The following is a 15,479-nucleotide window of genomic DNA, read 5'->3' on the forward strand; positions in this document are numbered from 1 at the left end:
TGCAAGACTGCAGCAGAAAGATTTAATCTAAAATCTAGATTATAATCTTAAGGAAGTGTAAATTAAAATGATACTTGAGTGGAGTTGAATAAAGAAACCTGATGTTTGAACAAACTGAGTCTGGTGTGGAGAACCAAAGGTGTAGATATAATGTGCTTAAACAAACTTCGGTGTTGCAAATAGCTGATGCTGCCCGTCTCTGAAACAGGCAGGACTGGAACAGAGAACATTTATTGTTCTCTGTAATTTATTGTTTAAAAGGAAGCAGCTCACTAAAAACCGAAAATGACTTTATCAACAATTAAGTTGTCAAACTAGTAATCTGACATTGACTCTGAAACTTCCTTCTTCTGCCCACAGACTGACACCAAGCAGCCTTTTGTCCAACTGGAAGATCCAGTTTTTCTCTTAACTCTGGTGTAGATAACACCATCACATTCCTCACAGTGGAGTTCTTACTGGAAGAGCTCAATGTTTTCAAAGATGACAAACACCACAAGCATTCAAGGAAGCATCAGCCAAGTGATCTGAAACACCTGCTGGATCCCTGCTGTGCGCCGACACAGATGCTCTTTTGACGGTTCTGTGTTTCTTTCATTAAACTGATCAATGGCCGATAAATTAAAACTGATGCTGCTAACATGTTGCAACCAATCCTGGGCTTCACGGCGGTCGCTGTGTGTTGTGTCTCTTCTTAGCTAAACGTTTAATCAAACAACCAATCAGCACACTCAGTGGTCATTTCATGTCACCACATTATGAAATTAAGTTAACTAAAAACTTTTTAAAAAACTGAGTTCCTTTAAATCGGCTAAAAACCACCTGATGAGAGTTACCTTTGATTAATAACTGGAACATTGATTAATATGGTCTGAACTGTAACATTACTTGTTTTTATGCCTCTGTAATGTTTCCTGTTGGTTCATTATGTTATTTTCATGTGAAGCACTGTGAAAGGCCTTGGTGCTAAAGTGTGATTAAATAAACTTGACTTACTGAATTATGATTACATATGAAAGTAAATCATCACAATAGAATATAACATAACTGGATAAGATTGGTTTATGTTGGTTTAATTCTTCAGTTAAAGAAAAGCTCAACCCAACCCATGTTGGCAAAGTTCCTGCATAACTTTGTAATTAATTATCAATCACAGTTCACCTCTGAGAAGCACCAGTCCTTAATTTTTACACTGCTTGACTGTACTGGCACTTGGCACAATATAGCACCTGTAATAAATAGAGAAATGATCTGTTTTTCACTATTTCATTAACATCCATCTGTATGTTTTATTAAGATCAGTTTTTCCACAAACTGGTGCTCATAAAAACACCCAGATAAGATGCCTGTTCACTTCCTGCTCCAAATCAGGTGAGTTGTTGGTACGTCACTGAGCAGGTGACTCACTGTGGGTGTCTTTTAAAAGTTGTTTGTTGACTATTTAAGGAAGAGCAGATCAGCTGCAGGCAAGCGACAGTGATGGCCTTCAACGAGATGATCTGTGTGGCGGCTCTGCTGACGCTGCTGATCAACGGTAAGAAAACAAAGATTAGAAAAAGTGAACAGAAATGTCCTTTACTGCCAGGTGTAAAAGACTGAATAGTAAGGACAGATTTATCTAACCTTAAAAAATATAAGGTTAGATAAAAGGAAACATCGATTTTCAAACAACTAACTGAATCGATCGTCTGCACCTGTCTTCTGGAAAGTTTAAAGATGTTTTAATGTCTAAATTGTTTGTGAATGTTTTATTCTAATCTAAAACAGAAATAGTAACTTTTCTTCTGACATCTGCAGCACCTGATACAGCAAGCTCTTTAAAAATGCTTTTAAACACTGTTAAGCTTTTTAGTTTCATGCATGAATAAGAGAGCAGAGGTTTTGTTCAGTCCAAAAGGTCGATGTAAGAGCTTAAACTAAGACATCCTAACAATACTAGTGGCATATTATTTTTCCAGACTCACTAGAGTGAATAACAGCTGTCAGTCCTGAGTACATAATGTTAATGTAATAATGTTTTACATATTAATTCTTTTTACCTTCATTTATCAGAATCAGATGCAGAAATGAACTGGTAGAACAGGAAACCACTGAGGTTTCAAAACAACTCATATGATAAGCGACAAGTTACAAATGAACACGACCAGCTTAAAAAACTGTTATTTTTTCATTACAGAAGACCTTTTTTTACTCCTCCAGGGGTCTTTTGTGGGCTCTAGTGTCCCTTTATATACACGCAGGCTGTCGCCGGGTCCGGGACTTTCAGTGATTGCTACTGTTGAGAAAAACTCAGTGATGTTTTTTACCTGTAAATTTAGGTAATGTCACAAATATTGACTTTGTTTCCAAACATGAACATGGCCAATTGATGGTGGTCAGAAAAACCACATTACAGTGGACAACAGGAGGCTTTCTGGTCCATTTCACCGTCTGTTACAAATGATCAGCCTGAAAGTTATTTCACTTTCTTGAGAAACTGTTTTTGGAAAATGTCAGAGTTTTACACACCAGGAAAACAGAAAGAGTCTGGAAACATTTTAATTTACTCGATCCACACATGAACAATACCAAAACTACATTCTGATTTGCAAACTGTAATCTTGCATTTGAAGCTGCGTTGAGCGTAGTGGCTTCTTCCCAGCTGAGTGACCTTTAGTGAACTCAGAACTGTCAGCAGCTCCAGCCAGCATCTTCACTTGATCCTCAGGTTTGGTTTTCCACCCACAACAGAACAAACAGAACCTGTTTCCTTTCTGAACCGTATGACTAGTGTAACCCAGTGTTTAAAAACACAAGAAAAAAATAATAGATGTTGATTCAATGTCTTATTCTACCAAAATAGCTAAAAGATAATTACGTAAATCTTCAAAAAAAATGTGAAATATGCTTTTAGCGTTAGCTTCTATTGACAGATTAGGCAGCCAATGGCTGGCACGGTCTGGTTTCGTGTCGGCCAATGGGGTTGATCGTCCCGCCCCTTTTTAACAGCTGGCGGTTGTTTCGTTCGGAGCGCGGCAGACAGGCTGAAGTACACTTCGCTGCAGCAAACAGAAAGGGGCGGGGACGGACCACTGTCAGTCTCATACCTTATATGGAAATGGGACCATTTCATTCCGGAACTGAAGGGGGCGCTAGTGACACTATTTCCTGTACCGACCGTTTAATAATAATTATAATAATAATAACGTATTTTATTTGACAACGCCTTTCAAAACACCCAAGAACACTTTCAACATTAAAAATACAAATTTAACAGTAAAGAAATGGCTACAAAACGTGATATGTCACGTGGCATGTCTGTCACGTGGTATGTCCCTTTTAATTTTTAAATCTTTATTTAAAATTATATTAGTAACAAACAATATAAAATAAGCAACAATAAGGAATCATTATGTAGATGTATTTATCTATCCTTACATCCTATATATCTCTAACAAAAGTCATAAAAAATAAAATAAAATCAATATTTTGGAGACAAATGTACATTACATTAAGAGCACATTTATCCATCCATTAATTTTTATGAATTATCCTCAAGTGGGGTCATGAAGGCTGCTGACCCTGGACAGATCCCCAGTCCATCGCTGATTAAGAAAACAGATATAAACAAATACTTGCTGGTGCTGAAGTTCAAATAATATATTTTGATGTCGTGAATGGTACTCTTAAAATAAATAAGTTAAAATCTAAAATATAACAGCCTTTGGCTTATTTATTAAGAACTAGATGGAAAAGAGGTTTGGTCAGTAAAACATTTACTCAACAATTTTGGCCAACTTAGTACATCCATTCACGGTGCACTTTTGTTGTTTATTTGCCAAATATTTTTCTTATTATTCTCATTGTGAATATAATTTACAAACAAACCAAAGGACTTCTGAACTTCTAACAAGTGACATTCTGTAACTAGAATATTCTTGGCTGCAGGTGACCTGGATCAATTATCATAGTTCAGCATAATGTCTCCTATAAGGACTCCAGCTCAACCAGTAAACTGACTGGTGTCCCACTATTCCATTTAGAAATACCATATTAATTTTATCAATTGCAATAAGTTCATAATCTGCACTCCAAAAACATGAATATCCAATTGTTGCAAAACCCAAAGTGATTAATTAAAAACTTAAACGTAGCTTCAACCTGGAAAGACTTGCAGAGAAAGTAGATTTTAGAAATTTCATTTGACAATAATCTTCGGCGCTCTGATCCCGGTAGTAGACACTGTGCTGGTAACCACCAGAGAATCATCTTTTTTCTACATGAAAACCTTTATGAATAAAGTCACTGGATACATAAATTAAACCAATGTGTAATTTCTAACTATAACTGTCTTCATCTCACCTGCTCAGCCAATCACCTGATCAGGTGCCTCCCTCCCAGCCTAACGGCGCCGGTCTCATGTCCTCCACCCTTCATAAAGTCCAGCTTGATGTGTGCAACTGCTCCTCACCTGAGCTTCCATCACCTCCACCCTGATTACACCTTCGCTTTGCTTGTTTAATCTTATGTTTGCATCTGAACAATATGTTTCTGCAACTTATTTTTTATAAAAAAAAAACAAGTTGATTCTGACTGTTAAAACATAAACAACTTGTCTGTATGTCAGGTTTGTAAAGAAAATTTATATTGATTCCAGTCATTGTTCAAAAATGTATAGGAAACACTGTATATTGCAAGTTATTAGCTTTGCTTGCATTTAAAATTTTCCAACAAGGTTATCCAATAGTTAAACAACGCTGTATTTACAACTGCTTTATTGGTTTTACTGTCTCTCCAACAAATTAAAGCCACAATGTAACTTTGTGTGGAAACGACACCATTTCTATGAAAACTAAATAATGTAAATCAACTGAGCTACAACAAAAGGAACATTCAAAAATGTAAATAATATTGAAAGAACACATTATGAAAAAGGATGACTGCACAACTTAAATATTCTTTATCAGAAACGATTTCAAATGACATGTCACAAAAAAAACTAACAATATGTGACAGATTGTGGAAAGCAACTTATATTCTCTTTGAATTCAATGTTGGCACTCAGGGCAAAGTCCAGGTACATCACAGTAGTAACGAGGGAACTCTCCTTGTCTTCCATTTCCAGTGAATCCCACACAGTCTTTATATTGCTGGTTGCAGGAAGAACATGTCACAACAGCAAAAGGAGTCCAGTTTTTTGCCTTGAATGTTTTTGAAAATTTGCCCCAGTTGATCTCACCTGTTAATGAAAAATTGATTTCATGTAGTAACAATCTAATTTCACATGTTTTAGGTGAAAAAAGTCAAAGGTCCTCACCGTCCAGCCAAGCAAAATGAGTCTTCTTCTGGAAAACAGGCTGAGACACAATGGCTTCAAAGGACTTGCATGTCAATGCCAAAGTGAGATAAGCTGTGTCTCCCTGTGCCAGTATCACCTCCTGGAGAATAGCTTCAAGCACATGCAAAGGCATCTGAAAATAAAAAAAACAAAATAAAAAACAGGTGCATTGCAAGACTGTCATACAGGAAGAATGGCTGATACATATGATTATGAATGAATCTTACCTGTAAGATTGGCGGTATCCTTTCTACCTGCATGGTGAAGAGCATTAAACAATAATTAATACTTTATATCTCTCAGTATCTTATCCTTTCATCTCTAATGGTATAAAAAATTATGTCCAAATAATGAATTAAAATGATTATTTATTTAAATCATTTAGGGTTTTAGTCTCATTTGCACATAAAAATACACAAATCAAAATTAATAGTTATGTGTAAATTTAAAAAATGAACCTCAATTTGTGCCTCGGCTGCTTTGGCGAAGGTGTGGCCATCAGCACACAGTCTGTAAAAATACAGATATGTTCTAAGTCAGTGTTTCTCAATTCCGGTCCTCAGGCCCCCTGCCTGCATGTTTTAGGTGTTTCCCTTCTGCCACACCTGGATTGAATCTTTGGGTGATTAACAGGCTCCTGTAGTACTTGGTGGCTGCAGAAGATGTCATGCAATCATTTGAATCAGCTGTTCTGGTGTAGAGGCACATCTAAAACATGCAGGCAGGGGGGCAGAGGACTGGAATTGAGAACCACTGGTCTAAGTGAAAGATGAATGCAAGTCCAAATAACATCAAAACTGCTTCAACCCTTTTAATTCTTCTATCCTGATTTTCTTTCGGACTTAAAAAAAATAAGCATAGAACAAAAGTACACTGTGAATGAACATAATACAAATGACATGATTTAAAACTACAAAGTGATGAATTTTACCTCACATTTTGACTTCACCAACTTTTTTCTGCTCTCTCTCCTTTTGTTGTTCTTCTCTGAACCTTTTAAAAAGGACAAATTGAAGGTTTTCTTAAAAAACTGACAGATGTGTAACAGATGTGTACAGAGCACCATTATTCTTACCTCACAGGAAAGTTTCTTAAGAGAGAGAGAGAGAGAGACCATCTTTGTATTGTCATCATATCATCCTGTGGATTTCACAGGTTCACATTTAATGAAATCTCCAACAGAAAGTATAAACTCATCTGTTTCCTTACCTCACTGAAATCACATGATGCTCCCATTACAAAGTAGCGTACACTGTTGAGAAAAATGTGATTATTACATCTATAAAGACCATACAACAATATGTTGGGTGGAAGCGGATGTTACCATGACTATAAACATTAAAACAGTTGCTGGACAGTCCTTGTTCAGACAATCCCTGTGGTGTTTAAGAGAAAATTCAAGAAGGGGGAAGAAAATTAATGTGTCATTATTATAACAATTAAATTGAGGTAAATGAAAACAGCCTTACCCACCATATTGATTATAAACATTTAAAGCAGGAATGGTTGGAAATAAACATCTTGTAGCTCTAAAGAACCACAAGTGTCCCATCAGAACATCTCACCTTAACATCATTACAGAACAGATTCTGTCCAGGTCCAGATGACATCTGAAGACAGACTTCTCTGATGATACAAAGTTTTTAAGTTAAAAATTATCAAGGGCATATTTCACAACATAAAAATTACAAACATGTATGAGAATGAAAGACAGAGGTGAGACAACATCTACATACATTGGAGATTTGTTTAAACAAGACGTGGTTCATTCCCACTTAAAACAGAGCATGGACACAACGTAACAGCTACTAACATAAAAGAAAAAGGTTTTACACGTCAGGAAATATACAAATGATTGGTAGAAAAAAAGGCATGTTTGAATTAATCACTGTATATTCTTTAACATTATTGTTACTGTTTTGTAGGATTTAATAATTAATTTTCAAACTCACAATGGCTTCCAGATACCAAATATATATTCTGCAAAAAATTAATTGAAATTGTAAAAGTGATCTTGCTCAAGCAGCCAAGGGCAGGTGTTAACTAATTAGATTTACTCAATTACTCTGCAACTTTTGACAAAATAAAAAAATTAATTAATTAAAATTAGGACTATTTTTCCATTTGTAAAACTCTTGAGTAAATTTTGTTGATATGCAACCTAATGCCAGTAACTTAACTGAATGAAGAACACATTTTAATCCATAAAAAAATAAAACACAGATAAATGTTTATGTTGTTTCTTCTAACCTTAAACACTAGAAAACTGGTAAGTATGTAAAAAAATATTTTATATTTTTCAAGTGTAGTTTTACATACATTTATTGTTCATGCAATACGGGAGAATCTCCTCTCCGATCCAAATGGATAGGTGGATCTGTATAATAAAAATAAAAAACAAAGTTTGAGTATAACATACATTTCTCAACTAAACATGTTATCTACTTTACTATTTTTATCTAATGTTGCCCTGCAGGATAATAATTAGCTATGCTACATGCTAAAATTAGCCTTCCCCGTATGAATTACGAATTTCGCTAGTTTACAGCTGTTAATTATATTTTCAACCTAATCTAGAAAAGCGTATTGATTTACTATGTGAAAAAAATTTGAAGAAGGTAAAATTACATTTTCTTGACTTTGTGGGTTTTGTTGATCGTGTGCCGAACACCAGTGGAAGAACCTCTTAAACTTCTTTCTTTCTTCTTCGTTTCCACTTAACCCCGCGTCTTTAAGGTATTTATACTAGTGATTATGAAAACAGCGCCCCCTTCATTTCCGGAATGTAATAGTCCCATTTCCAAATAAGGTATGGGACTGACGGAAAGGTCCGTCCCCGACCCTTTCTGTTTGCTGCAGCGAGGTCCTTTTCGACAGGCTTGAGAGCTAACAGCTGACGGTCGTTTCCGTAAAGAGGTAGAAAGAAATTGATGAATCTGGAAATTGGTAAGGAAAACAATATTAATATAAATTCACTAAATATATAATTCAAAATACTAAATTCGGTTTTATTAGATCTCGGAGGGTTTCCCCCGTGAACAGCTGAAGCCCGAAAAATAGCCGTTGAAGGCTCAGAGCATCGGTCAGGTTTTTTTTTTTTTTTTTTTGGAGCTTGTATGATACACTTTTGGCTTGGAGGGCCAGAGATTCCAAGACACTCTTCTCCTGAACCTGGATGGCGAGCCCCAGCCCAGAGGACCAGGCGTACGGGTAGATAGTGACCCGACTGGTCACCAGCTGAGAGACTTTAAGACTCATTGGAGTCTCATTTGATTCATTGGAGACTGAAGTATTCAATTTATTTATTTATTTATTTTTTTAAAAGTGTGCAGTATTTGTTTGTCTGTTTTAAATGTCAATCAATCAATCAATCAATCAATCAATCAATCAATCACTTTATTTTGGTAAATTGTCCACATTAAACACAAGAAACAACAAAAGAAAAAAAGAAAAGAACAATAAACAAACCCACAGTTTACCAAAAAAGGAATAGGCTGAAGCAAAGCTTATTCTTGCCTACCCTATTTTTTTACTTTACAACCTACCAGGATTTCTTCAAATTCAGATTCAAGTACATAGTACATATATAGATCTACATAACAGCGTAAGATTTGATCATTTTACATTTTAAAGCTCTTTTAAAGTTCACCAAGAAAGGACATAACTTTAATTCATCATTCAATTCATTCCACAGTTTCACACCAATAACTGAAACAATTGGTAAATGTGGTAAATAACTAAATGTGGATCCACAATTGTTTATTATATTAAATATTTGCTCTTTTCTTGTAGACACTGTGTGTTCTGTTGTTGCTCACACCTGGGTTCCCTAGAATTTAAAATCTTCTGATTAGGCCCAACTTCCTATATATATATATATATAGTATAAATTAATTAACCTGTTTTTGTGAGTTGCAGGTTACACTAGGCATTCCCAGTCGTCATACTGGGAATTCCAATATTTCAACTGAACACCATGATTAAATTACATGCAGGTAAACCCTATTAACTAGTTACATGTGGAGGCAACTGGTTTCATAGGATTTTATTCAGGGGTGTTGTAGTTAATGAGGTTGAATGTAAATGCATTTCACAGCTGTCTAATATTAACAGTAAAAAACATTGAAAACTGTAGTTTTATGTACAGCTTTGCGTTGGGCCATCATGTAAAACGCTGAAGTTTATTGTTGCATCGTTACAAAATGTTTATCTATACACAGCTGGAGGTGATCAAAGGACAAGCAGGTTTCATTTCACACTTAAATGCACAAACCAACACAACCCAGGAACCTGAACTCTGCTGCTTCTGTTACAAAATCTTCTAAAAAAGTATTAATTATTATGAAGTATTTGTGTATTTGTGTATGAGCTGAGTACATCCTGTTTGCCACATCCCAGTGAGACTGCATCCCTAAACAGGAGCTCCTGTTTAGTACAGAACTGAAACAGAAAAACACATCAAAGAAATGTATTTTAAAGATTTATGAAAGTATGTATTTGTTCTCTTCATTTTTCAGAGTGTGACTCTCAGCTCTCCGGTAGGTCAAATCTTCTCTAAAACCTCACACATGAAATCAGTTTTCCTACAGTAACTATTGGGACAGACTTGCTGTGATTGGATGAAAATAGAGCAGAGTGAATGTTGAATTTGTATTTTTCTCAGTTTGTGGTCAACCTTCACCTTCACTCAACACCAGGATTGTTGGAGGAGCAGCAGCTCCTGCAGGCAGCTGGCCCTGGCAGGCCAGTCTGCACACCTCCAGCCACTTCTGTGGAGGATCTCTGATCAACAACCAGTGGGTGCTGACTGCAGCTCACTGCTTTGTCAGGTAGGCAACAAGACTAGAGGAAACACGTCCTCCCAGGGCCAGACACCCATCAGTCCATGAACTGATTCTGATCCATTCACGCTACACTTGTAAATATGTGAAGTTTAGATCTCGTCTTCATTCAGGCACAAAATGTTTAAACCTCTAAACTGCCATGACTAATTACCATGGGTATGATAATGTCTGAAATAATTTAATAAAACTCAGTTTAATGTTCTTTAAGTGTTGACATCTACACTGTAAGTACACTGTAGGTTTATCTTTCACAAACTCACACATTTAGATTCAAAATCTAAAACTCTTTATTTGACGTAAGAGTAGAAAATAGTAGACACAACTAAATGTTTTACAGTGCGCACAAACAAAGTTCACCAACAGGTGTTTCAAGTAAATCCTGGATTTTGATGTTATGAAGTTAAATGTTAATTAATTAGATGTTTTCATTTAATAGGCTTACGGGTCAGACGGTGACGGTGTATCTGGGTCGACAGAGTCAGGAGGGATCCAACCCAAACGAAGTCTCCCGGACAGCAGTACAGATCACTCGTCACCCCAACTATAATACTGAAACTTCCAACAATGACATTGCTCTCCTGAAGCTCAATGTACCAGTCAGCTTCACCAGTTACATATCACCAGTCTGCCTGGCCGCTTCAGGCAGCATCTTCTCCAGCGGGGTTAACTCCTGGGTCACTGGCTGGGGAAACATTGGGACTGACGGTGGGTTGTAAACCAACAATATACAGAGAAGTGAAGAGATAAACCAGGTTTTACCACTTATAGAATAATTATAATGTGTCTCCTCAGCCTCTCTTCCATCTCCTCAAAACTTGATGGAGGTCGAGGTGCCGGTTGTGGGAAACTCACAGTGCAAGTCGAGCTACGGGGAGAGCGCCATTACTGACAACATGATATGTGCCGGGTTACTAGAGGGAGGGAAGGACTCCTGTCAGGTGATCATCTGTTTACCTCAGTTTGTTACTGTCTGCAGACAGTAGTTCTCTTCTCATCTGGAAAAATGTTCTGATCTTCCAGGGGGATTCAGGAGGTCCGATGGTGAGCAAGCAGGGGAACCGCTGGATTCAATCAGGAGTTGTAAGTTTTGGAGAAGGATGTGCTAAGCCAAATTTCCCAGGAGTCTACACCAGAGTATCCCAGTATGAGGGCTGGATCAACAGCTTTATCAACACCAACCAGCCGGGCTTCATCACCTTCCCGTCCAGCGTTTCCAGCACAACAACAACTAAACCTCAGCGTGAGTCTCTTGATTTCATTGATTTTGTGATGTGATTCTGTGAAAGGGATGACAAGATGTATCAGTTCTTTGCTAATCGCACCAAAAAATGTTTGCTAACAGAAGTCTCCTTTCTGTAGCCTGTCATAGAGGGTCTTTGTTAAAGTCAAGTTAATGTATTTGCTCTGAATGACGTCGAGTTTCGCGTTGCGCTCCATAAAACTGCAAACATGGAGACCAATATGAACAGCATAATAAACGTGGAATCAGCCACCAATGAACGTGTCTTTAAAGTTGTGCAACTAAATGCCATTATGATCTTTAATATTAAGATAAGTGTCACAAATCTGTGCAGCCATCTGAGCTGTGGAGCCGCAGGAGGAGCGCTGTGAACTGGGCTCCGACAGTAAACAGAACCTGGAGGCCGGGTCAGGGAGGGGGAACTCTAAAACCCTTCTTAGAGTTTTCCAGACAACAGAAACACACAAAAACATGTAAAAATTACTAACGTTTGTTGTAACCATTAAACAATCTCCCCTTCAGTCCAACCTGTTGATGTTACCACTATAAAATAACTTGCAATGAAGTTTTGGCAAAGATCAATGTAATTTTCACAGGAGGCGGAACATTACTGTCAGCAGCTGCTGAAAGTAACTAGAAAAGTTACTTTTAATGTAACTTAGTTAGTTTTTCAAGGAGTAACCAGTAATCAGATTAAAGTTACTTTTACAAAGTAACTATGCCAACACTGGATGCCGACACATTTCAATTGTATTTTTTTATTATTCCTTGTTTTCAAGTCTTTGTGGGTTTAATTTGCTTTTCACTGACGATGTTTTCCTCTCACATAATTACCCAGTAATATTTTACATTTCCAGTCGATTTAACATCGTTTAAATTGACAGAACATCAAATGCTTTTGAACCCTAATTATGAAATATTAACCAATAATCTGATCAATCTTATTAATATAATGTTGACTGTGTGTTCTATGAGTTTGTATTTTTGTTTTTATGATGTAAAGCACTTTGAAATACCTTGTTGCTGAAAGATGCTATAGAAATAAAATTTGATTAATTGATTTTTTATTACAAAAACATGGTGAACCGCCTCGGCGCCCCGACCACCGACCTTAGCAAGGTTTTTGGGGGAAACTCTGCATCGGCCAGTAAGAGCAGCAGAAAGACCCCAGACAGCTCTGAGTGTTATTTATCAGAAATGTTCCTCACTTGCAGACTTCAGGTGAAGTTCTGAAAGTCCGGATCACATCTGTGCCAATGAAGCATCACAAATGGTTTTGTGAGAGATGTTTCATTCTGTCTACCTGTGTTTTCCTCCTCCAGGTGTGGTCTGTGGTCAGGCCCCACTGGCTTCTAGGATTTCGGGTGGAGTGTCTGTGGCGTTGGCCGGTGCGTGGCCGTGGATGGCCAGCTTACAGAAGAACGGCCAGCACGTGTGTGGAGGGACGCTGGTGTCTGAGAGAGACGTGCTGACCAACGCCAACTGCTTCTCAGGGTACGCTGAAGCTGAGCATGATGGGAGAAGAAAGATGCCAACGTTATAGAGACCAACTTAACTCAGTTTTTAAACTGGTGAGGTAATTATCTGTTCAGCTCTAATTCAGTCCATCCTCTCTCCCTCAGCTCCCCTAACGCCTCTGAGTGGACGGTCGTGTTGGGTCGGCTATATCAGAACGACGTGAACCAGTTTGAGGTGTCGTTGGATGTGGTCAATATCAGCGTGAGCAACCTGACAGGAACCAACATCGCAGTGCTGACGCTGTCGTCCCCACCCACCCTGAACGGATACATTTGGCCGATCTGCCTGGACAACGGAAGAACATTCCCACCGGGAGCCGAATGCTGGGCCGCCGGCTGGAGCTCTGGAGCAGGAGGAGGTGATGCTGGACTCATCATAAGAACCAATACGAATCAAACCTCTTTACCAGAAATTACAGCTTCCTTATTTTCTCCAACTTTAGTGAAGGAACCTCTGCAGCAGTTCCAGACAACAGTGCTAAACTGTGGGGATGCATCAGCAGCAGACACCATTTGCACAGAAGACTTTACTCTGGGACAGGTACACCGGTGGTCTATGTTGAATTCTGAATTTTGTTTTCCAGCATTATAAAACCTAATTTAAGCTGCTAAAAATGTTGTACCCAGTTTGATTTCAATAGAAAAACAGGAGATCAATCATATTCTATTTTCAGGTGCATCTCCATGAATTAGAATATTATCAAAAACATCAAATTATAAAGAATGAAAGACATTCTAAGCAGTAATTTTCTCAGAATATCAGTATTTGTTCTGTGTGCTATATGCAGAAATTATATTTTTATTTAATGAACAAGGCAAAAATGTATCCTGATAAAGAATAACCCTAGCCCCACATTCTAACCAGTGAATGTAAATAAGAAATCACTTAGCTACAAAATAAATTAAAAGTTTTATGCATGTTTTTGTATGTGATCTACTGTAAACAGGATCTACTATAAACTCTGACAAACTCCCATAAACTGAATTAAGCAGCTTTAGTCTGAAAACATTTCCCTTGTATTTAGTTTTGACATGGAGAGCTCCTTATGATCTCTTGGTACGATCTTAATAACTGAAAACTGGACTCTAACCATCAGCTGCTGGAGGTGTGAATGTGGGGAAACTAGAGGGGCTTTTGTTAAAATGTTTTTTCTGTCAGTCATAATCGTTGGTTGAGTCAGTATATTTGGTGGATGATTCGTCTTCCCTCTGTTTCAGGGCGACTCTGGTGGTCCGCTCATGTGTAAGCAGGACGGCTCCTGGTTCCAGGCGGCGGTGCTTTCATTGGAGAATACCTCCAACAGAAGGAAACGAGCCAGCATGAAGACCTTTGAAAAACTGAGCTATTTTCAGTCCTTCCTGACCAAGACACTGGGACCACTCTTGTCTCCAGCAACTGTCATCACCACCATCATCACAAATACCACAACCCCGATCGCCACAACAAACGGTGGAGTGACAATGCCTCACTCCTCCTCCATCCTCTTAGGCCATCTTCTCCTCTTAGCTTTATGCCTCCAAGTCTTCAGATAAGCAGCATTTACACTCTGATTTACAAGATATGAAACAGAGAAACAGTTTGGCAGCGACTTTCAAACTCAAAACGTTTTTTTTTTCATCCACAGAAGAAACAAAAAACATAAAGCAAAAATAGTTTAAAAGCTAAACCTTACATAGTTGTAAAATCAACCTTGAAAAATCTAAATAAATGCATCGGGGGGCGTGCTGTGGTGGCGTAGGGGATAGCGCGACCCACATTTGGAGGACTTGAGTCCTCGACGCGGCCGTCGCAGGTTCGATTCCAGGACCTGGCGACATTTGCCGCATGTCTTCCCCCCTCTCTCTACCCCTTTCCTGTCAGCCTACTGTCATATAAGGGACACTAGAGCCCACAAAAGAGCCCCTGGAGGGGAAAAAGAATTAATAAAATAAAATAAATGCATCAGATCTAAAAAGATTAACCATCAGAAATGTAAAAACGCTATGTCTAATCTTCTCCAGTTTTCTTGAAGTGTGATTTATCTGATTACTGTTACAGATTGTAAATCTGACTTGTTTCTGTTCCTTTATTAAAACAAATCAGTTCATTCATTTTCTAAAATCATGCTCACTTCTATGATGCTGATTAAAACATTTTGATTTTGAGGTTTAATTATAAACATATCTATATATCAATTATAATTTTGCTGTCTTAAAAAAATTGCGGATAGAAAATCTATGCACAAAACCAGCGTTGCTTTGTATTTGTGATGTGACCATGTGTACTATCCAATCCTTGATTAAACTTGAATAAAATAAATATATAAAAGTAATAAATTAAACTCATTTTTACTCTGGTTTATTCTGTTTACAGATGTGTGTCCCTGTTATCTGTTTATTATGTTTAATAGTAAAGCCTTTAAAGAAATTATACATTAAATACTTCTGTTTGTAAATATTCTTCACCCATATTATATTTTGTAATTTGTCCTAGATACCAATAACTAAGTTAAAGTTTCTTATAAGCTAAGCCAAAGCTGGTATCTACATCAAAAGTGGAAAAATAATAACAAAAATAAGAA

The 15,479-nt window shown here is 37.5% G+C and overlaps 1 protein-coding gene and 1 long non-coding RNA gene across 5 annotated transcripts; one reads left to right on the forward strand and one right to left on the reverse strand.

Annotated features, from left to right (window-relative positions):
* The first annotated feature begins 1,445 nt into the window (after positions 1–1,445).
* On the forward strand, positions 1,446–15,243 carry LOC122821841 (prostasin-like). 4 transcript variants are annotated; one of them, XM_044100095.1, is made up of 11 exons: positions 1,496–1,534; positions 9,236–9,312; positions 9,835–9,855; positions 9,981–10,146; positions 10,598–10,866; positions 10,954–11,099; positions 11,182–11,401; positions 12,724–12,895; positions 13,024–13,277; positions 13,362–13,459; positions 14,137–15,243. In XM_044100095.1, the coding sequence occupies exons 2-11, from the start codon at positions 9,294–9,296 to the stop codon at positions 14,449–14,451; spliced, it is 1,680 nt and encodes a 559-aa protein (XP_043956030.1). In that variant the 5' UTR covers positions 1,496–1,534; positions 9,236–9,293; the 3' UTR covers positions 14,452–15,243. The 4 variants fall into 4 exon arrangements, with proteins under 4 accessions (XP_043956027.1, XP_043956030.1, XP_043956028.1 ...); XM_044100092.1 differs by lacking the exon at positions 9,236–9,312 and having other exon boundaries at positions 1,446–1,534; XM_044100093.1 differs by having other exon boundaries at positions 1,499–1,534; positions 9,236–9,855.
* LOC122821844 lies at positions 1,544–5,939 on the reverse strand. Its single transcript, XR_006369078.1, has 3 exons — positions 5,776–5,939; positions 5,545–5,571; positions 1,544–5,450 (listed from the first exon to the last, which is right to left on the reverse strand). It is a non-coding gene; the product is annotated as an uncharacterized LOC122821844 (long non-coding RNA).
* Positions 15,244–15,479: the final 236 nt, after the last annotated feature.

Source organism: Gambusia affinis, linkage group LG19 (assembly GCF_019740435.1).
Source record: "Gambusia affinis linkage group LG19, SWU_Gaff_1.0, whole genome shotgun sequence".
NCBI lineage: Eukaryota > Metazoa > Chordata > Actinopteri > Cyprinodontiformes > Poeciliidae > Gambusia > Gambusia affinis.